The 22742-nt window shown below is 44.2% G+C and overlaps 2 protein-coding genes across 9 annotated transcripts in view; one reads left to right on the forward strand and one right to left on the reverse strand.

Moving 5' to 3' along the window:
* Positions 1 to 2623, reverse strand: part of SEPTIN10 (septin 10) — a 52956-nt gene extending 50333 nt beyond the window's left edge. For 3 of the 8 annotated variants that reach the window (XM_083437926.1, XM_083437927.1, XM_083437934.1), the window contains exon 1: positions 2095 to 2416. In XM_083437926.1, coding sequence (XP_083294052.1) covers positions 2095 to 2124 — 30 coding nt within the window. In that variant the 5' untranslated portion in view covers positions 2125 to 2416. Of the gene's footprint in view, positions 1 to 2094; positions 2417 to 2510 lie in introns of those variants that run through there. The other 5 variants (XM_083437930.1, XM_083437929.1, XM_083437936.1 and 2 more) reach the window with 4 other exon arrangements.
* A 244-nt stretch (positions 2624 to 2867) lies between these two features.
* SOWAHC (sosondowah ankyrin repeat domain family member C) lies at positions 2868 to 9835 on the forward strand (the record flags this gene model as incomplete). Its single annotated transcript, XM_083437914.1, has 1 exon — positions 2868 to 9835. The coding sequence occupies one exon, from the start codon at positions 2868 to 2870 to the stop codon at positions 4380 to 4382; it is 1515 nt and encodes a 504-aa protein (XP_083294040.1). The 3' UTR covers positions 4383 to 9835.
* Between the last annotated feature and the right edge of the window lie 12907 nt (positions 9836 to 22742).

Raw genomic sequence — 22742 nt, forward strand, 5'->3', positions numbered from 1 at the left:
ATGTCAGAGCTGAAGCCTTAAGCGTACTGACCTAAGCATAACGCAGTGCTGACATGTTCCTTACTTTGCATTGCATTAATGACATTAATTTGCTGTGCACTAACGGGTTTTCAAATGAATAATTACATGCAGAATACTGCCAAATCAGACAGAGTCCATGACTGAGAATGGTGATCATCTAAACAACTTTGAAACAAGTCAGGTAAAAGAAACAGTGTGATTACCACTCCCTATGACATGACTTCAATGCACAGAAATCCTTCCAAGCATCATTCCTATATTTGATTAACGCAGATATTTTTAGGGCTACCCACTGACTAAAAATTATAATATGCAATCCCACCTGCCATTGAACTCAATGTGTTCTGACTATATGTGATTTTTGCTTTAGGTGCGATACCTGGAACGTAGCCCCCGTGTAAGTTGCTGGCTTACTGTCTCATACTTTCACAATGCCATATTCATTTTTATAAAATAAGGGGACACTTCAGTCCTTTTTGTTGACTGGTGCTCTGGGGTTGCCTGGATATCATGGTGATCTGATGCTCCCACACTGACCCTCTGAGTTGCAGGTTATCAGGCTTCCTGCTTCTCCCAGTCATTCCGTTCCTCACACGTTCCTCCCTGTAGTTTTCAGCTCCAAACTTTACTCAAAGTAAACTTCATTATGTTCGATGAATCCTGCTACCAATTAAGTTGACATGGAAGTTAGGGTTCTCCTAAACGACATCCAATACAGCAGTTTGGATGAATTCGCCCTAATAAAACTCTCCAGGCAAGAAGTCATAGAAAAGGAGAGCTCTCGCAGGGAGCAACTGGCAGAAGTTATAACAAGAGGATTTCATAAATGGATGAGCAATGCAGATTTGTGAAAACTGTACAGGGGAAGTGCTCAGGCAGGGGTGGAGAGCCTTTCTCAGATCAAGAGCTGCATTCCCTTCTGGGCATCTTTCTGGGGGCCACACTGCCAGTGGTAGGCAGGGCCAGAAACAAAAGGGGGCACAGCAGCAAATGCAAATTTTTAAGCTTGTACAGCAGGCTGGTTTTGACAAACGCACACACCCCTGTCATTCACCTAGGCAAAAGGTATTATCAGAATTAAGCAGATGTTCCTGTCAGGAAAAAGAAAACAGCCAAGAAGGATGCAATGCAGAGCCAGTGAGGAACATGGACTGGGAGGGAAGGGTGGCTCAGGAATGTCCCAAAGGCAGATGGAAGGGCCAGAGAGATTCCCCACCCTTGTGCTAAGGTATTTCATGGAAACTAAAGTGCAACCAGAACTTGCATGTGATGGAGCAAGCTCAGCTGTAGTCCAGGAAAGCTGATGCCACAACAAATCTGGTAGTCTTTAATGTACCACAGAACTCGTTTCGGAGAAACTTGCTTGGGAAAGCAAAAAATGGCACAATTTATAATAATAAGCAAAGATAAAAAATTATTATAACTACCTTGCACCATTATATGACTACACCTTAATGCAATTCAACACACACTGACTTGCCTACAAGGCCTCCCAGTAAAAATGCATAGGCTCAGCCTGCTTGTGGATAGTTCGCTATGACGTTATTCCTATTTTCGTTTGCATGAGGTCACTGGGAAACGGTAAGGGGCTTTCGATTCTAAGTGAAGAAGCCAGTTGTCCTTAGCATGGTAGGAGGAGGAGTGGGGGTGGCCCGAAACCTTATGCCTTTTACTGGCAAGCACGAGGAACGGAGTACAGTACAACCATAATGCAAGAGATCGACGGCGGGGGGGGGGGGCTGTGACAGGGCAAAAAAAGGGAGCCTACAGAATCCCACCACAAAGAAGGCAGGCGACGGGAGAAGTTCTATAGCAGTTTGCACGAAGAACGGTACATGCAGAGCTATTCAAATTGAAAGCAACTGATTGAGTCGCGCCAAAAATCCGTCCGGAATTGCACTTTTTTCTGCTCCCCCCCCCAAAAAAAAACCCCACCCCAAGCCCCCTCTTTTCTCTACGCGCGAGGAAGCCCACGAGGACGAAGCATGCATGGGATCCCAGCCCCAGAAGCGCCACTGGTGGTCTGCATCCTTGCCACCCACCCATCCCGCGCTAGGTAAAAGCAGCTCTTACCATCTGCCGGGCCAGGTCGGAGGAAGCCATGGCAAGAGGGGAGGGGTCACCGCGCGCCAGGGAGAGAAGAAAGGAGGAGGGAACGCAGGATCCGCAACTCCCAATCCCAGCAGCTGGAATGCAGCCGGCGGTGAGGAGCCGCCTGGCGAGCGGAGGGGAGGGGAGAACGCTCCGCCAATCACGACCCGAGACGAGAGGAGATGCTGAAAAGCCCACCAATAGCAAGTCGGGAGAGAGCGGAGGCGGAGCGGTGAGTCTGCTGTCAACGGGAGAAATTAAAAAAGGGCTGGGCGCGGCACCAGGACGGGGCGTGCCCCGCCTGCGCGCGCGGGCGCTCTCTTTCTCCCGCCCCTCCCACGCTCAGAAATAAGGGGGCGGAGCCAGAAGCTTTGGCGAGCCGAGATTCATTAACTTACAGAAACAGCCCCTCCCTCCAGAGGGCCGCGCCGCTCGCTCGGACTCCTCCTCCAAATTTAAACTGTGCCGGTAGGCGCCGCCCTCGCTCCCCCTCAGGCTGGCGTCACGTGAGGGAGGCGGCGAGCGCCTCGAAGGGGTATAATGCCAGGGAGCGGCGAGGACGACGACGATAACGACGTCGCGGACGTCGGCGCCGTGATTTGAGCCTGGCGATGCCGCCTCAGGAGCCCTGAGGGAAATGTTAGCGACGATGCCATGGGGCAGCGCGAGGAGGAGGCGGCGGGAGGAGGCGACCGCGCGCTGAGCCTTCTTCATTTCGCTCTGCGGCGGCGGCGGTTGGTTCCCTCCGCGCTCCGATGGCCGCGTCGGAGCCGAGCCAGGACGCCGTGCTTCAGTTCCTATCGGAGCGGGGAGGTCGCGCTCGCAACGCCGACCTGTTGGACCACTTCCGAGGCTACCTCAACTCCCCCGACCAGCAGCGCCGCTCGCGCGCCAGGGAGCGCTTCAAGGAGATGGTCAACGCCGTGGCCACCGTCAGGCAAGAGCCCGGCTCCGGGGCCAAGTACGTGCAGCTGAGGAAAAAGTACCGGGTGGCCGTCGCGGCCGCAGAGCCGGCTGAGGAAACCGGGGGGCCCCGGCTGCCCCCCGAGCCTGGCGGAGAGGGCGAAGCTGCCCGGCGAGAAGCGGAGGAGCCCCAGAAGGAGAAAAAGAGCCTCCCTGTCGCTGTGGAGGAAAGCGGACCTCGGCTGCTTGAGGCGCCCGATGTCGCTGAGGCGCCTCAGGCGACCCCTGGAGGAGGAAGCCAGGAGGAGAGAGAGGAGCCGGAGGACAGCCGCTCTCAGAGCGGGGAGCCGGAGCCGGGCAGCGGCGAGACCCCGCCTGAGGACGCCGCCGCCTCAGGGGTGGCCCCCGCGGCGGCGGCCCCCGCCACCACCCCACGTTGCGCGCGCAAGAACTTCCGCGAGCGGATGCTGGGCAGCTCCCCTCAGCTGAAGCGCGGCGGCGGCGGCACTCGCGGGAGCCGCTCCGCCGGCGGCGGCGGGGGGGACTCGGACAGCGCCTCCCTGGCGTCGTCTTCCGCGGAGGACGAGGGCGGCGGCGGCAGCAGCTCGGGCGGCTCGGTGGCCCTGGACCCCTTGGAGCACGCGTGGATGCTGTGCGCTTCGGACGGCCGCTGGGAGAGCCTGGAGGGCCTGCTGAGCTGCGAGCCGTCGCTGCTGTGCAAGCGGGACTTCATCACGGGCTTCACGTGCGTGCACTGGGCCGCCAAGCACGGCCGCCACGAGCTGCTGGCGCTGCTGGTCAACTTCGCGCAGAGGCACCGGCTGCCCGTGGACGTGAACGCGCGCACCAGCGGGGGCTACACGGCGCTGCACCTGGCCGCCATGCACGGGCACCTGGAGGTGGTCAAGCTGCTGGTGGGCGCCTACGACGCCGACGTGGACGTGCGCGACTACAGCGGGCGCAAGGCCGCGCACTACCTGAGCCGCAGCACCGCCGACGAGGTGCGCAGCCTGGTGGGGGCCCTGCAGGACGAGGCCGACGGCGGGGCCACCAACGGCAGCGGGCGCTGGAGGCTCTCCAAGGTGCTGCCGGCCAACCTCATCTCCTATAAACTCTCCCACCACCTCCTGCCCCACCACGGGGACGATGGGGAGGCGGCAGACGGGGCTGGAGCACCCGGCAAGGGCAAAGAACTGAGCAGGAAAACCTCGGGCAGCGGGAGGATAAAACTCAACAAAATCCGCTTCCGGACCCAGATCATCCACACCACTCCTTCTTTCCGCGGGGATGCAGAGGAGGAAGGTCAAGAAGAAAGGTCCCTGAAAGCCTCTTTCAAGCTCAGACCTAAGTCCAATGTGTTCGGGTAGCACAAGGATTGTTATTTCTTCAACCTGAATGGGGCAGCTTGTGTGGGTGGCTGGGTCTAATGCCACTTCCTTTGCCGGGATGGAGCTGTTTGAGGATAAATCTACCTGGGACAATGCCTTTACCGGTAATTGCTAGGCAGGCACTGGGCTAAGTAGGATAAATACAGAGTAAGACTTGAGGGTGTAAACAAACAGTAGCTAGTACTGTGGTTCTTGGCATTCTAATAACACACCAAACTAACTGAAACACTATTTTGCTTTAACGTTTGAGTTTTAAATATTTTTACTAGAATTAAGTTTTATGTCTGGTTACAGTTCCCGGAGCTGCTATTTCTGGAGGTTTTTTATGGTCCAGTTCTTACTGAGGTGGGTGTAGCTGGCTGAACCTTTAAGGCTTGCATGTGATGAGGGCTTGTTCGCCTACAATCAAAATCTCTGCACATGGAAAAGTACCATGTGAAGAAGGCAAAGCTTTAACTTTTCCTCTTGACAGCTTGTTTTCTCTGTGGAAGGATTTCAGTTTTAAAAATTAGTATGGAAGATTATTAATTACACAAGCTTTTGCTGAAGTGGTATTACACAACTTCATTCCACAATGAGAACTATATTTGTAAGAGCCTAACTTGAGATCCTTAGCTACTGTAGGGTCATTGGTGTTATACAGAGAGAAGAGAATGCAAGTGTGGGTGGCATTCATAGAAGCTAACTGAACAGACAGGAGTGTAGTTAAGCTTTTCCCATGCCTACCAATTCTTCCTTGAAAACCTCAATGTTACAAGATTTCTCCTGGCCAGAAACAATTTCTGAGTCCAGATAGAAGGGAGTGGGAGTGTTACAATGCATAAGGGGCAAGGGAAACACAGTACAGTATTGGGAAATGCTGTGGTGCCTTCTTAACAACATATAGTTTAGCCCTAATGCTAAGGGACAAGTGTTTAAGAATGCATAGGTAAGAGTATGTATTCTAAAAACATTGCATGACAACTACAGTACAGGCTGAGTTTGTGACTGAGAAGCACTAAAGTTGGTAGCCATTAATTTAGAGGGAAAGTGATTATACCTAAAGGTACACCTTTTTATTTTTATACTTTTGAGTTTTAAACATACTTTACCTGTTGAGTACATTGCCTTGGAAGTGCTAACAGTACCCAACGGTAACTTGATTTTGTTGTGAGACAGGGCTCTCATAGCTATCTAGATGAGGTGCAATTGAATATCATTTAATTTGTTAAATGATTAGTTGCAAAGTCAGGAGAGCGTAAGCCGTGCTGATGTGTACTCAGTGAGACTTTTCCTCTGTCAGCTCTAGAAAGGGCTTCTTTCCTTATTGCCAATGGGAGACTGCTGCAGACGGATTTACTACAGAATCTTGCATGTTAGCTCCCAAGTTCACGCAATGGTTGCCTGTACAGAAGACAGGTCCTGCAACCCATCTTTCTCTTCCTTCCCCTCTGCAGCCCCAGCAATCCCTCTTCCTCCCAAAATAATCTTCAGTTCCACCAGATTTTAGGTGATTCCTCCCTTACTCTAGCCCAGTACTACACTTTCCACAGTGTTTAAGACCCTCCAGCCCTCTGGAGCAGTTTTTCAAGTAATGAAGGAGGAAAGAGACTGGTTGTGTGAGCTGCCTTCCACTTGTATGACCTCTGAACATGTCATTTGGGTTTATCTTGAAGAAAAGTGCTAGTGCATTTAACCATTAATAATGAAAGACATGTTTTATTCAGAAGGTATGAGCAGGACACATTCATAGCACTATAGCAAAAAATTCCCATATAGTGATCTCATTAAATGGATTCCCCTACACTCTGAAACACACTTGCTGTGTGATCCAGAGATCAGGAGCAGCACAGGGACGCATGCTTACTGGTACACCAGTGGAAGCAGTACCTGTTGTCTTAAGTGTGTATATGAAAATAATCATTGCACATGTGTTCCCCAGTTACTGAATATGAAATGTTGTCATGTTTGCAGGCTTATGCGCATCAAGTACAATGGATAATGCATGGAAATCTTAAGAGCACATGGATTGTGCTTGCTGGAGCCTGTTACAAAATGTCTTGGAAGCTTTCTTATGTCTTCCTTGGCAAGAAAGTTACTTAACAGTTCCCTCTTTTGAACAGGGAATAAATGTGTTGTAGAAAAGCACCAACAAAACTTTATAGCTTGAAACTTGAAAAAAAAATTTGCTTTAAAAAATACTAAGAATAATATTTGAGGGGAAGTTCCTAATGTCAACTGTTCCAAAGCCAACAGTTCTAGCGAAACATGAATAAGAGATCTGTGGTATTAGCACTTTCTCTTCAACAATAAGGATATTGGGGCTGGACCTCTGATGCTGCTGAAATGAATATAAAAGTCAAAATGCTGCCAAGTAAATGCTAAAGCATGTTTCTCAGATTTTTAGATACTTTGGAACTGTTAATTTTAAACGCTAATCTAAGGGAATTAGAAGCAGTTTTTAAAGCATGGAATATGAACAGTACTGTTTATGAAAGCAGCTTTGGATGTTACCATGTGAGGTTCCATAAACCACAGGAGTAGTTGTGCAAGGCCTCTTACTGTGCCATTTTAGATGTTTTGCTAAGGAGAATGTGTATTTAAGCTAACACTTTCTCTCTCTTCACAACTTACTCTTTGGCAGAAGCATAACAAGAGGCCATGTGCAAATTCTTTGCAGCTTGCATATCCGCTTGAATTAATATCTGAAACTTCTGAGTAACCTCTTCAGTAACTGCAGCTTTACCTTCTTGATAGACTGTATAAATCCAAGCAATGCACAGGGTACATATAAATAGGAATATGAAAAACTTTTGTGTTGGTGAACTTTTTTTATTATATTATTCCAAAAAGTTAGTGATAGGAGTCACTGGCGGAGGAAAGGGGGGTTCAGGGGGTGCAGCTCACCCTGGGTGTCATCCCTGGGGGGGTGACATCGATGTTGGTGGCACCCCTTGGGACGCTCGCTGCAGGCACTGTCGCGCCGCCCCCATGGGCAGCTTGCCCCACCCCTGGGTGCGCTGCTCTGGATACCAGAGCAGCTAGCTCTGCCTGTGATAGGAGTCTGACAAAAGTTATGAAGTCAAACTGCTTACAAACATGCCATTGATACTGGCCTCATTTGTTAGCATGTAGTGCTAAGCCAAATTATGGGTTAGAATGAATAAGCAGGCATGCTGGTACACGGTGAGAAAAACACAGCCACTTTGTTCCTGCTGCTGTCATGCTACTGGGGCTAAGCCATGGTTTGGCTTAGCATTGCATCCCAACCTGGGATTGTGGTTTGGCCTATAAACAAAGCCCTAGCAGTAAGCCAATACCAAACCTTGGTCATGGTTTGCTTGAAGCGAGGTAAGCCATGAGACCGGGTTCAACTCAAACATAAAGCCAAGTCATGACTCTGCTCCAAATTATATGGGAGTAACAAAGTGGCAAATGATTTTCTCACCATATACCAACTAACTTGCTTGTTCACACTAAACCATCATTTGGTTTGTATTATGCATGAATGAGGCCACTGTCTAAAATCCTTACTGGAAGAAACTGAATGATGAAGAACAACTTATTGTACAAGCCTCTTCTGTATGCACACAAGCTAGAACAAATGCAAAGGCAGTATCAGTTTTAATTTGTAAGCTATAATTACATGTGCCTTTTGTAAAACAAAGCAAACTACAGAAGAAAGGAGTGTATTGAGCACTTCCACTCACATTTCAATAGGAAGGATGCCAGTGGTGTCTCCATCTTTCTGCCAACATGTAACTTATTGTAGCAAAAGAAATGTTCCAAAGTGTCACTCTGCACGACAGCACTAGATGTTTAATCTTTGTAGCAAAGAATACAGAGTTTGACAATTCTGCAGTGCAGAATACTGTCTGAAGTAGAATATCCTTGCAGATTTCTTTAAAATAACCTGAATATTGCTAACTTCAACTTTCCTGTATGATCTCTAAGAGGAGTATGTTCCATACCATTCTATTTTTAAATGTTGACTGTCTGCCATATTTAAAGTACTGGTATAGCTGTCACAATGTTGTATTTTTATAGGTACTGTATTTAAATGTTGATCTAAGAGTTAAATGCAAAAACTTGCATATACTGTTAGTCTTTAGTTTTTGATTATAGAGATTTTTAAACTTTTAGATTCTTGGAATGTTGTTACTTATGGTACTATAGCAATTTCAACAACTTTGTTCACTAGCTAAGGGCTCAGTCATAAACTAGTGATACAATAATTGGTAGATATTATGTGAAACTGCATCATAGTGTACAATTCCAAAAGTTTACTAGTAAAAATCATTAAGTGCAACAGTTTGATTCTAAGCACTAACTTAATACTGTGCTTTCTGGGGCTTTCTTGTATACAGTATGTCCCTTCTCCCACAACTGTCACAGGGTAACTTCTGGTGAAGAACTGGCTTTTGGTGTCATAGTATTGGGTTGGGGTTTCTATTTCTATGGCTGTGTTTGGACATAACACTAAGTCACAACTTAAGCTTTTTTGAATCATACTGCTCCCAATTTGCATCTCCCTTAGTTGTGTGGGTAGCAAACCACAGATCAGCCAGCTTGGTATGATATCTAGACCAGCATTCATGGTTTGTTCTTTCTCCTAATGCTTCATACGTGTGCTGGCTCAGATGCAATGCTAAGCCTGCTGCTCAGTGGTTTGTTAACCCAGTCAGTTAAGGGAGGACTAAAGAAGGAACACTACATTCTGCTCCTGTTCAGTGGAGTTAGACAAATCCTATTTGGGAGCCTAGTAATACAGCTGAATTATGGGTGGAAGATGCACATGAAGATTCTTCCCTTTTTTGTAGCATGTTCAACAGAATTCACTAAGAATGACTTCAGAATTAAATTGCACAAATAATGTAGAACACTGGCAAAGTTCTGCTTCAGACATATTCTATATTTATAGGTTGCCAACATATACTTTACTTTCCCATTAAATTAAGCTTTCTTACCTATTGACTTCACATTCCCTCTAGTCACTGCATTTTAAAAGTGTTTCTTCAGATCAAATGCTTCTGCTGAAGAAAACAGTTGTATTGTATTGTTATTTGTGGCTTTACTGGTACACCAACACTTAAATGTTGTACAGAACATGTCACTGGGTATGGTGTGGTACAAAATTGGAGTCTAACCTTAATAAAAAGGGTACACATTTAAGCTATCTCTTTCTGATTGAAGTGTGAAATGATAATAGAGTTGCAATCTAATGTCTGCTAACTTGGCAAGTCCCACTGAAATCATTGGGATTTTATTCTAAACAAGCATGTACAGAACTAGATTGACATTATTCATACCTCGTACCTGAATCCTTTGTGGTATAATTGTCTATAAGACTATTGGTGAAAACAAATTTTAATATGTGCCTGAATGAATGATTGAGTGAAGAATCACTGTAAAAACATCACTTTCAATGAAATAAAATGTCATGGTTCTTTTTATTCTGAGGTTATGCTTGTATTGTGCCTCCTCTTCTAATAATGGTCTGCAGCAATGCTATAATTGTGGGGATGGAAGAAAGACATTGAGTTTTTCTTGTAGTAACCACATACAGTGGTGCCTCGCAAGACAAAAAAAAAATCCGTTCCGTGAGTCTCTTCGTCTAGCGTTTTTTTCGTCTTGCGAAGCAACCCTATTAGCGGATTAGCGCTATTAGCGGCTATTAAAGGCTTAAGGGATTAGCGGATTAGCTGCTAAAAGGCTATTAGCAGCATAGTGCCTTAGAAAAAGGGGGTGGGGAGCGAAAAAAAATCGCAAGAATCGCAAGACATTTTCGTCTTGCGAAGCAAGCCCATAGCAAATTCGTTTTGCAAAGCACCTCCAAAACAGAAAACCCTTTCGTCTAGCGGGTTTTCCGTCTTGCGAGGCATTCGTCTTGCGGGGCACCACTGTAGTAACAATTGCCTAGGCCACCTTTACTGACATGTAATTTTGTATCAGTCGCTCATCTGTGGATTATTTCGCATTCTTAGCTCAGATCTGGGTCGGAGTATCCCAACCTGGATAAATTATGACACCCCCCCACACTCAATTAGGATATGCAAGGTGCTAGTATTTTCATTATAACCATGCTTTTCTTTAGGTTAAGCATCCTATATGGAGCTTTTTGCTCAATGTCTGGCAAGTCAACCTGTATGGTGGGGTTTCACAACATGGCTGTAAGATTTGCTGATCTTGTTTCACAAAAATGAGTCCCTCCCCTGCCACTGCCACCACCATTCTTGGATTATATTTGTTATGTATTTTTATTTAGAATTATTGAGTTGATACTATCTGTATACTTGGATCTCTTAATACTGAATTGTCTGTAAAGATTAGAATGACATCTTCTCACCATTATTTGCTTCAGTTCTTTAGACTCCTGTCAGTCCACACACAGGTATCTGTCTGCCCCTACATCTTCTGTGATTAAGACAAAGAATTCATTCAGTATACTGTAGTGTATCTGCATCACTAATGCACAATTGAAAGGAGCAACACGTGCTAAAGTGTATGTGTTCCATTCCGGTTTTCAGCATTCAAAAATGAGGTCACTGGTTTTAGATTCACATGTACTGTTGAGTGCAAAATGGTTCAAGCAATTCTTATTCAACATTTATAAAGTACAGTGCATGCCTTAAAACGTTCAGGCAATCCCTACCCATAGACGTATCATAACACAATGAACAAGGAAGAGCAGAGGAAGGCAAGCTCTGGAGCAACAGCTCCTTCACTGGCCAGAGGATGGGACCAGATTGGTTTCTTGTCGTCATGATCTTCCTGAGATGCAGGGGATGCAAATTCAGTCCCAAATCACCTGCCTGGAGGAAGAGCTCAGATTCAGCTCTGCAGTCCCAAGCAACTGGTAGTTGGAGCAGTGTGTTCTTTCTCATTGGGGAAGAGGAAGCAAGCTTCTGGTAGCTGCTCCTTCATTGGCTAATGGATGGGTTGAAGTTGGTGTCTACTCTTGCCATGGAAATTTGTTGGGGAAGCTGTGTGTGCAGCTTGCCACTGGCCCTTAGCACACTGGCTGGTGGCAGAGGCCAGAGTATGTCTCCCTTTAGTGCTGTAATCCTAAGGCAACATACATCCAAAAGCCACATTTAAGCATTAATTCTGTATTAAATAGAATGCATGAATCACTGGTGAAAAATGCAAGCATTTCCTAACATGCAGGCGATGAACAAGAGATGTTTGATATCCTAGCCAAAGGTTGAATAGCTTCCCATTATGTTAAAGGTCAACTTTATTAAATGTGTGTGTGTAACCCTGATTAAGCTCTAATTCATTCTCCTGTAAATTTTACTGAAGAAAGCCACAATAAAAACAGCTCCAGCTCACATTCTTTCCTAATGAAACTATACGGTGTGTTTTGGTCAGCTGGCAACCTGGAAATTAGTCAAACCTGCTTGTCAAGACTATAGGAGTCTGATGTGCCATTGGCCTGATCTGGCTTAAGTCCGATGAGCAACCTGAATAGGCTTTTAATAGCAAGAAATTGAATTTTCTACCTGAGCTCTCAATAAATCTAATTGAATGAGTCCAGGAAGCTTTTTTGCAGTTCCTTTTGTATATAACCCACATATACAATTTCTCATGTTGCTGAACATTTATTAATATTATGTACTAATAATTTTGGCATCACAGATGTTAGGAAAATAAAACTAGTAGTAACACAGACTTCATTGTTCACATGTAAATAAATAGGATATGTGAAACTATGTACTGTTCTAACCTACTTTCTTTGCCAAAGTCAGATTGCATGTTCTCATCTTTTTCCTGCTACATGCTCTCTAAAAATACCTGTTTTTGTTTATCGCCAATGATTCAGTTATGTGTAGGTGCTGGAAAACCAGGGAGAGGGAACATCAAAGGGAGAAGTTGTTGGAGAATGAAACAAAACTGAAATTCCCCTAAGTGCAGTTGTAAAAACCCCCACTAAGTAATCCATGGGAACTTTGTTGATAAGGGTTTATTAAGCACCTGGGTTTTCTTTGGTCTCTTGTCCTGCAGGCAACCGCATGTCCCAACTGTTTTGATGATATAGGACTGCATTGCTAAACCACACACCAAAAAGGAACGTCCCAAAGGTGCTTAGAAATTTATTTTAATAGAATCTTATGCCTGACATGCTTTGAGTGTTGCTGGGTGTTCTGTAAGGAATTTCAGGCTGAATTTATTCCTTTTCTCTTTTCTTATTCTTTAGCTCTCAGTGAAGAATGGGTGTAGTACAGTGGCTAATAGACTGACATATGAAAAAAGTACCTCCTAAAGCCTAATTTGCCTTATCTCTGCTGTGAGTTCACTAGGTGGTCTGTGGCCTTCCAACTAGATGGTGCACAGAAACTGCTTTAGAACAGTTGAAAATACTATACAAATGTTAAATGTGATAATAATCATCAGCAAGTAGTTTTTGAAGATGATCCATCTGGGTTCAAAACATGTTTTATGTTGGATATTGGTAGCTTTTTCTGATTAAAAAATAATAATCCTGATCACATCTGGGATTTTGTGTGCATATGTACACATGAATTCTTATAAGAGCCATAACCGCCAACCCAATTTTCAGAATTAAGAATCAGCACTCTGCCTGTAAGAGTCTGGGAATATTTGAGGTCAGTAAATGAATACCAAAAAGCAGAAAAAAGAACACCGCTCATGATCCAGACAGAAAGCATTTGCTGATATGTTGCAATTCTGAGCTGGGACATGCAAAGAGCACTCATATATAAGATAGTTACTGGAATGTCTTGATTACGACTATTTGCTGTTCAGAAATCATTTTGTAAACTCACTGAAAAGGTCACAGCTTATCTTTCTTAAAAAAAAAAAAAAGGCAGGGATGGGGGGTTGAAGCACAGAGTTGTTGTTTCTTATTCCCTAGCCTACAATTATTCCTTCTGCAGCAGCCTTAGCCAACCTGGTGTTCTCCATATGTTTTAGACTACAGCTCTAAAGCACCTGGAACACACCAGGGAATGATGAGAATTATGCTCTGAAACATCTGGTGGGCACCAGGTTGACAAAGGATGTTCTGTACCAGAATGGCAGCCTCTGACTATGACACTTCAGTCAAATGACATATTTTTGTTAGATTCCTCTGCCGTGTGCACAGGTTCTAAGTTGGCAGGCAAGTAAAGCATGGTTCCTCGAAGGCACAAAGTATAAAAACCACTGAGATGCGCCATGTTGTATGAGCTATTAATGCTAGAAAATACACATACCTAATATTTATTAATTATATACAAATATCAAATATGTTAATGCTTGGCATTTGAGAATGGCTGGAGACAATCTGAAATCAAAATTTGTAAAGGAGAAGATGATTAGGTAGCAATTTTGTGCCTTCGCTAGTATATATATTCTGTAAACTGACACATCAAATTACTGACCTCCTATTGTATGGTGTTGTGTATATAATTAATAATAATAATAATAATAATAATAATAATAATAATATTCCATAACTGTAGAGCAAAAGGCAGTTGGCTCTTCAGGAGAGTAGCTGTTTTGGAATCAGTTGGCTGATGAGCTCACCACAATCTGAAGAACACTATTGCCTATTACTATGAATTGCCTTTGATTGCATTGTAGCTAGTCTTGGAATGGTGGAGCTAGCTGGTGGGAGTGAAAGAGTGACACATACACAGCTTTTGTCCAGCTAGCATTTATATCTCAAGGTGTTCTGATTTTCCACACCTTTTGTAAGCTCTTAAACCATAAATATGTGTGTGCTCTGAATTGGTACAATTATCTATTTGTATAGGGTACTATAGTTACAACATGTGCACTTCCAATATTTATGAGAATTATGTCACTGTGTTCCATTAGGATCATTTAAGCAGGTTTGAAACCTCAGAATATTATAGGCAATCAACTTGGCCGAAGGATGGATATTCAAAACGATGCTGTACCCTCCCCGACTGCTGAAATCTGCCCTCAAAGGACTGGTCTTGTGTGATATTTGCATAGATGCTTCTTCAGAGATTCCCAGAATGTTATTTAAAGGTGCACAAAGCCAATCAATGCACATTCATTTACATACTCACATAATTCTTCTTTGATTTTAAGTGACAGCTGAAGCTCTATATCTGTTTTGTTTAAACTTATGAGAAAGGAGAGTTTAAGGAGGGAAGCATCGCAATATTCCTCTCCAAAATAAAGCTGGGTCCATCAGGGAAAGGCACACAAAGCTCTTAAGTAGATCTGTGATGGTTTGGGAGCATTCAAAAGAGCAAGATTTGAGAAGCAGGCTTCAGCAGCCAGGTCCCTGCAGTTATTCGATAAACCCCAGATACACCCCATATGACAACATAGTGAACATTCAAAGCTAGAATTGCTAGAATTGGTGGGATTTAAACTATTTAAACAGAAACAGGGGAAGGAAAACAAACCCATTGTTGTTTGAAAAGGTTTTGCATGCGGAAGCAATTCTGAATGCTACTATGGCCACAACAGCCTTTTGGGAAAGCTAAACAGAGTAGACAGCTGGTCAGAGTCACAGAACCATCAGCATGGGATCTGGCATCTCGTCCCCAACAGCTTTTAAATTAGATAAGCAAGCTTGACCAATGCTTAACTCTTAATCCATCGCCAATAAGCCCCAATCCCTCTGCACTGTTATTTCAGTGTTCAGTATGTGCTGGTGTAAGTATTAACAAAAAGGGCTTGTGTGTGTGTGTGCAAATTGCAAAAACAATAAAAGGTACGATTTGATTGACATTACTTTTTGTTCAGATTTATCTTGGGATAAACATTTTAAGAGCTCCTGTGGTCTGAACTACCTTCCCTAAATGATAGCCCGCTGTTACTGAGCCATAGAAGCTCTCTAATGTTTACAGTGAGGGTGATACCACATTTTGAATTTCTAAGGAACCTAGGTCAATGAAGTCTTACGTGCTGTGAGCAACTTTAGTTTGCTTCCCCTCATAGTAGTGCAAAATAGTACCGAAAACGCATCCCAAATGTGGAAAACCATTCCCGGAGTGTGGGAGTTGATTTTTCTCAGGGGAAAAAATATAGTATATTCAAATAGTCTTGTACTGTTGCCATCTGAGAGGGGTATAAATAATAAATTGTATAATAAATAATAAAAGTATTATAATTATTATTACCTGTCTGACTTGGAAGACAATAGAGGAGTGTTTGCCTTTAGGGGTGAGGTCAAACTGTTGGAAGGTTGCAGCAGCTGCTGTGGCTGTAGAGACCGGTATGGGAGAGACATGTTTTGTTGCAGCTGGGGCAGATGAAGGCATCCGGTTTTGCTGCTACTGGTGCATCATGGCGTTTATTCTCTCTGCGCTCCTCCCAATAGTCATTTCTCCTCTGGACATCACTATGGATGCACAACCTGACTTGGGAACTGATAAACGTCTCCCTGTGCGACTTACCTCCTCTCTTAGGCTGTGTACACGTTCTCGTTGACTCTGCAGCTTGTGTGCTCCTACTGCTGCTATAAGAAGCAGTATACACATGGCATTAACCACAATCAATATCTGTCTTGTTTTTATTATTGTTAAATACTGCACTTTGATGCATTCCCTCCACCAAGCCAGCTTCAATCTGAAATAATAATAATAATAATAATAATAATAATAATAATAATAATTATTATTTATACCCCGCCCATCTGGCTGAGTTTCCCCAGCCACTCTGGGCAGCTCCCAATCAAATGTTAAAAACAGTACAGCATTAAATATTAAAAACTTCCCTAAACAGGGCTGCCTTCAGATGTCTTTTAAAGATAGAATAGGTGCTTATTTCCTTCACATCTGAAGGGAGGATGTTCCACAGGGTGGGCGCCACTACCGAGAAGGCCCTCTGCCTGGTTCCCTGTAACCTCACTTCTCGCAATGAGGGAACCGCCAGAAGGCCCTCGGTGCTGGAATTCAGTGTCCTGGCTGAACGATGTGGGTGGAGACGCTCCTTCAGGTATACAGGACCGAGGCCATTTAGGGCTTTAAAGGTCAGCACCAACACTTTGAATTGTGCTTGGAAACGTACTGTTTACTATTGTATAGTAAACCATTTACTATATTTTCATTTAATTTACTAAATTACTATATATAATTTACTATTGTATAAACGTACTGTATACACTATTGCTTTAAAGCACATTTGAAGTTATTGGGGCGTAGGGAGGCTATGTAAACATTAAGAGCTTAAAATGCGTATATACTGCAAGTTTAAGGCACGTTTTTTTTCCTTCAAATAATTCTGGGCACTGTAGTTTGCCCCTTACAGAGTTGCAGTTCCCAACAACTCTTAACAAACTACACTGCTCAGTATTCTCTGAATGTATGCCAGAGTGACTCACACACAGTATGTTTTAAAACTTCCAGTTTAATTTCAAGCATGTATGTATGTATGTATGTATAATTTACTTGATTTCTTACCTGCCCTTCACACTAAAGTCCTAATGCAGGTTGCAACAATTTAAATATGTGAGCCAGAATCCCTTCCAATTCCTGGATTCAACAAGTATTCAATTGCTGGAATTGCCAAGACAGCTTCTTGGCAATGGCCTAAGTATGGGTTCTTAAGGTAACAAAGGAAGCTCCCTCAACCGGCTGGTAATTAAAAGGATAAGTGTCAGTCAGAATTGTGTGTTTGAGCTACAACCAGGCTGCAGGCTGAAGGAGAGACATGCTTGATTTCTGCTGGAATCCAAGGCAGTGGCTAGGGGACAATACCTTCTTGGGGTGTTTTATGTCCCAGGTTAGGCTCAGGTTGTATAAATAAACCATATATCTTGAAAGCACCACAGTCTCCACTGTCCCTCATTCCAAGGGAATGAAACCCTGGAACTCCTGGAATCTAGCACTGCTCAGAGATTAGGGTGGTGTGCAACAATACAATATTAAAAGCAAGTTGTAAAAGGTAGCCATCTTTCCTGAAAAGATATGCATGAGCTTAATGTGCATCATTAAACTGTGGAACTTGCACATTTCTCCATGAAGATGTCACAGTTGCTGCTTCAAGGCATTACACTGGAAACACAAAGCAGCTGAAGATACTCCCTGACAGCTTTCAGATAAACATGGTTAGTCAACAACCATTCAAAGAGGAAAAGCAGGCAGGTATGTGTGTGCTGTGCAAAATCTTCCTGAGCCTTCTAGCTTTCAGTTTAAGAATAAAGCAAGATTCCATGGCTTTAGAGAAAATTCTGATAAAGTGTAGGCCACGCTACTCTCTGCTGAAAGCTCAGAAACCCAAATAACTTTGGCTTACACCTTATAGTAGTCAGAGAGCAAATCCATTTCCCATAATTTATTCTGAAAGCAACATTTTGATTTGCTTAGTCCAACAGAGTATGCACTTAAGAGCACAATTGTACTGATTAAAACAAGGGTTCGCCACAGAATTTATAAACAGTGAAAGCAGAAACGCTCTTACAATTCCCTCATTCTGCCCATCTCTGGGAAACTACTACTACACCTACTCTCTAAACAAAGACAGCATTTTGATGTTAACTGGTATGGGGGGGGGGGAAGCACTGCTATGGGGAGCTTTTGTCTGAGGTAAAGTAACAGAAAAACCCAAGAGAAAAGAGTCCACTGTTCCTTTAGCAACCAGTGTACCTTCCTTGGGCCCCGTTTAACATATTTAAGAGATCTGCATGCTGGTTACATTGTGAACGCAGAAGGGTTTCTTCTTCTCTACATGTTTTGAAAGCAGTGCTGAAAATATGTCTCTGAATTATAGTGACTAACATGTTCACTGCTATTGATCAATGGAGGCAAGGTGAGGCCAGCCATGTTTGTTCTTCACATGTCTGAATATGAGGTGAAAGGTGCCCGATGAGGAGGGAGAAAGGTTGTTTTCTGCGGCTCCAGAGAAGCAGACACGGAGCAATGGATCCAAACGACAAGAAAGAAGATTCCACCTAAACATTAGGAAGAACTCCCTGACAGTAAGAGCTGTTCGACAGTGGAATTTGCTGCCAAGGAGTGTGGTGGAGTCTCCTTCTTTGGAGGTCTTTAAGCAGAGGCTTGACAACCACATGTCAGGAGTGCTCTGATAGTGTTTCCTGCTTCGCAGGGGGTTGGACTCGATGGCCCTTGTGGTCTCTTCCAACTCTATGATTCTATGATTCTATGATTTTTACCAAAGGTATGTGCAGGTGAGGTGAGCTCAACCCTGACCTGCATCACCTTGCTATGGCACCACACACTGTTGCGTAAAGCATTTCTCAGCCAGAGCAGAGGAGAAAACTACCTGAAGTGGTGACGTAAGGAGAGGGAAGAGGATGGTTCAGCTTCCTCACCTACGTACTGTACATCTGAGAAGCGGAACCTGTGGCCCTACAGTTGCTGCTGAACTGCAGCCATCATCATCCCTGACCACTTGGCAATGCTGCCCGGGGCTGATGGGAGTTGGGAGTCCAGCTGAAGGGCCACAGGTTCCCCATCTTGGTGCCCACAACTTTTACTATAAAAACTAGACCACTATCTCTTGCTTTTAGGTGTGAATGGAGTAGAGACATGAATAAGCAAATGCGGCTTTCCCTGTTGAATCTAATTTGCTTCTAAGACAAATGGGATATGTGTCGAAGAAAGAAGAAGGGCATATAAATTCCTCAATTAAGTCAATGGTTCTTCAAAGTGCTTAATTTTTAAAGGTTTATGGCAGAGTATTTGTTGTTGCATAAAACCACATTCCTGTTAAAAGACTTGGGATGTTTGGAATAATCGCTACAGCAGATTAGAATTTCTTTGGTTTTCTAATCTGCTCCAATACAAAATTTCACAATGGGATAAAGGTAAAGGTAAAGGTACCCCTGCCCGTACGGGCCAGTCTTGACAGACTCTAGGGTTGTGCGCCCATCTCACTCAAAGAGGCCGGGGGCCAGCGCTGTCCGAAGACACTTCCGGGTCACGTGGCCAGCGTGACATCGCTGCTCTGGCGAGCCAGAGCCGCACATGGAAACGCCGTTTACCTTCCCACTAGTAAGCGGTCCCTATTTATCTACTTGCACCCAGGGGTGCTTTCGAACTGCTAGGTTGGCAGGCACTGGGACCGAACAGCGGGAGCGCACCCCGCCGCGGGGATTCGAACCGCCGACCTTTCGATCAGCAAGCCCTAGGCACTGAGGCTTTAACCCACAGGGCCACCCGCGTCCCATTCACAGTGGGATAGTGCACTTCAATTCTGTCCCTCCAGCTTTATATACAATTTGGATAGATACAAAATGCCCTGCTTCTTACAGCAGTATAACCATATTGCATGATCTCTGGGTTAATAAAAGATTGGTTACGTAAGTTATGGGGTGACTAATCTGCATTGTGGTTGCAGTTGAGCAAATTCCTAGCAAGGTGAGTCTAGGCAGAACCCATAATTTTTACAGGGCAGGGAAGAGAGGCTTAAGGCTGCAATCCTATAAGTGCATACCTGAAAGTAAGTTCCATAGAACTCAACGAGGCTTACTTCTGCCCTGCATAAACATGTATTGGATGGATCATGCAATGCATCTGGTACAGTGCTTAACTGCCTTTCTGGGTACACACCCAAGTTATCTAATGGACAAGAAGTGGAGTTATTCAACGTGCTTGTACTCTCCCTATGACAAATACTGGGAGGTGGCTCTTATTTATTACTTTAGCCCACGATTTTAAAAATTGTGCCAGCGGCGTGTGTGTGTGTGAATGGGGTCTATTGACAGATCCAGGATGGTAGATTGGCAAGACTTATTCATGCTGAAGTCTGTTCCTTAATTCTACCCCCATTCGCTTCTTTGCATTGGCTTCATAGGTGCATCTTGTGGCCTTAGTAGAAAACAAAGTGGATCCCACGAGCCTGACACCTGCCTAACTCTGTTTTACACAAGCTCCCTGTAGATTGGGAGTGGAGGGATATCATAATAACAGTACAAAACAAGCTGAAAGCCCTGAGTCAGACTGTGTGGTTGCCATAGTAACTTTTTTATGTGCTCCACCCAAGCAGCACAGTAGCCTCTGCTGCATGAATACACCAGTGGCATGATAGACATGATGCTGCTTGAACGCTTCCTTTCCCGAAAATATTAGTTAGATTAACTTCCCAACCACATGGTGAAATGACATCCCAAATAGGGCCAAAGTTCGTTGTATTTTTATTCATTCACACTGAGAAACAAGATTGCAACACTTGGGGGCAAAAACCACCCACTTATTCTGACCTTTCCACTTGCTGCTTAGCCAACTTTCAGTATCATTCACAAATAGGAGAGACTAACTGATGATAGCCTCCTAATAAATCATAGCACATAATCTTCTAACGATGCTAACTGTGATTTGTTTGAAACATTCTAACTTCCCCTTTTTGCTAAAACAAGCAAGCAAGCAAACAAACAAACAAACAAACAATATTCTAATCTATATGTTTCAGCTTTATGTAGAAGAAAAGGATTTAGCTTTTGAAATTCTTAATACTGAAGCTTCTTTCCAAGAACAGAACTTCAGCAGACTAAATTTTTGTTTTGCCCCAGTAAACCTCAAGGCCAAGCAAAATGCTTAGAATAGCCTGTAGAAGTGTAACTAAATGCAGACAAGTGCCAGAGATTCCTCCAGCTCGACACATATACTGCCTATATGTCTCCCATATTGGGTTCTCTCAGTGAAGTCGTCGTTTTTTCAGTGTTTTTGGCTCCAACAGGTATTTTAGGGATGCATTTGGGCTCTCTCAAATTATTCTTAAGGAGAAAAGCCAGGCAAGTGTTAGGTGACACCTAACACTCAACCCTTATTTGGAAGTCAAAGCAGTTTCAAGGCCTTCACCCTCATCCTAGGGTTACATCCATACCATAAATTTAAAGTACATGGCTTCTCCCAAAGAATACTGGGAATTGTAATTTCTAAAGGTGCTGAGAATAGTACCTCTCACAGGTATACTGGGACGCAGGTGGTGCTGTGGGTTAAACCACAGAGCCTAGGGCTTGCCGATCAGAAGGTCGGCAGTTTGAATCCCCGTGACGGGGTGAGCATTCGTTGCTTGTTCCCTGCTCCTGCCAACCTAGCAGTTCGAAAGCAAGTAGATAAATAGGTACCACTCCGGTGGGAAGGTAAACAGCATTTCCGTGTGCTGCTCTGGTTCGCCAGAAGCGGCTTAGTCATGCTGGCCACATGACCCGGAAGCTGTACGCCAGCTCCCACGGCCAATAAAGCAAGATTAGCGCCGCAACCCCAGAGTCGTCCACAACTGGACCTAAAGGTCAGGGGTCCCTTTACCTTTAACAGGTATACTACAGTTCCTGGATTCATTGGGGAAAGACATGCTTTAAATGCAGATATTAGGGATGTATTTAGGCTGTGTCACACATGCTCAGAGGTCTCCCCTCTTTATTATTTGGGTCTTTGTTCTTGAGAGTCCTGGTTCATATTAAACTAGAACTGCAGAACTTGTGATCCACCAAGCCAAGTGAAACCCACCAGTCATGTGCAATGGCCCATCACGACTCAATAAGCCTACTATCTTTGCTTTGCCAAGATTAAAAAAAACTTACCTAGCATCTAGCTGGCCAAAATGCATGAGATGATGAGACGCATGGTGCTTATAGAAGGCGGAGTTGACATTATTTTGGCTGAGGTAGTGTGCTAAGATTTCAGAACAAGCTAAAGGAGAATGCACTGAGCAAGGGGACAACCTTCAAGCAAGGAATGTGTTCTGAAAGTTCAAGGATGCACAAAGTGTTATCTGGCAAATCAGGTGACATCAGGAACACATTCTTCAAAGCCGAAGGAATGTATGAAGTGTGTGGGTTTGCTGCTGATTAAAGCGAGTCAGAAAATGATTCAGGTTATTTATTCCTCTGGATATGTACACCTGGAAGATACAAATGTGAAACCATATTTAGAGTCCTTAAGGCAGTGCAAACAGGATAAACCCTCATGATTTATCCCACTTTTGCGTCAGCTTGTGTCCAGGCAGTAAAAGTTAAAAATTCACATGGATATCCTCCAGCTCAGTACTTTAGCACCCTTGACTGTGTAAAGAGTGGAGCTTTTCTCTCAGGCCCTGTAACTTTACAATGGTACAAAGAACTATTTAAGTTTCCCTTTTTTTCAGCAGGCAGCATTTTGTTAAAGCTCCTCTGAATGAGAGAATAAAGGCTTCTCTCAAGGGCAGAAAGGGTCTTCTGTATTACTTCTGACAAGCTTTATAGTCAGCATCATAGAAAGTTGTCATCTTTACTAAAATATTTGTTTCATATCATCCATTTCCCCTCTGCAATATTAATAAATGTTTTCGTGCCTTGAGCAAGGCCTGTCTTGCCTTCTGTGCTCCTTCTTCAGCAGCCAGCGCAAAACAGCTTGTCTGGGGTTCCCATTCAGTCAACGGTGGCACATTATAACGGATGTAAAGATGGAAGTTTTCTGCTTCCACAGATAGTTG

Source organism: Podarcis tiliguerta (genome assembly GCF_965153285.1).
Source record: "Podarcis tiliguerta genome assembly, chromosome: 4".
In the NCBI taxonomy this organism is placed as follows: domain Eukaryota; kingdom Metazoa; phylum Chordata; class Lepidosauria; order Squamata; family Lacertidae; genus Podarcis; species Podarcis tiliguerta.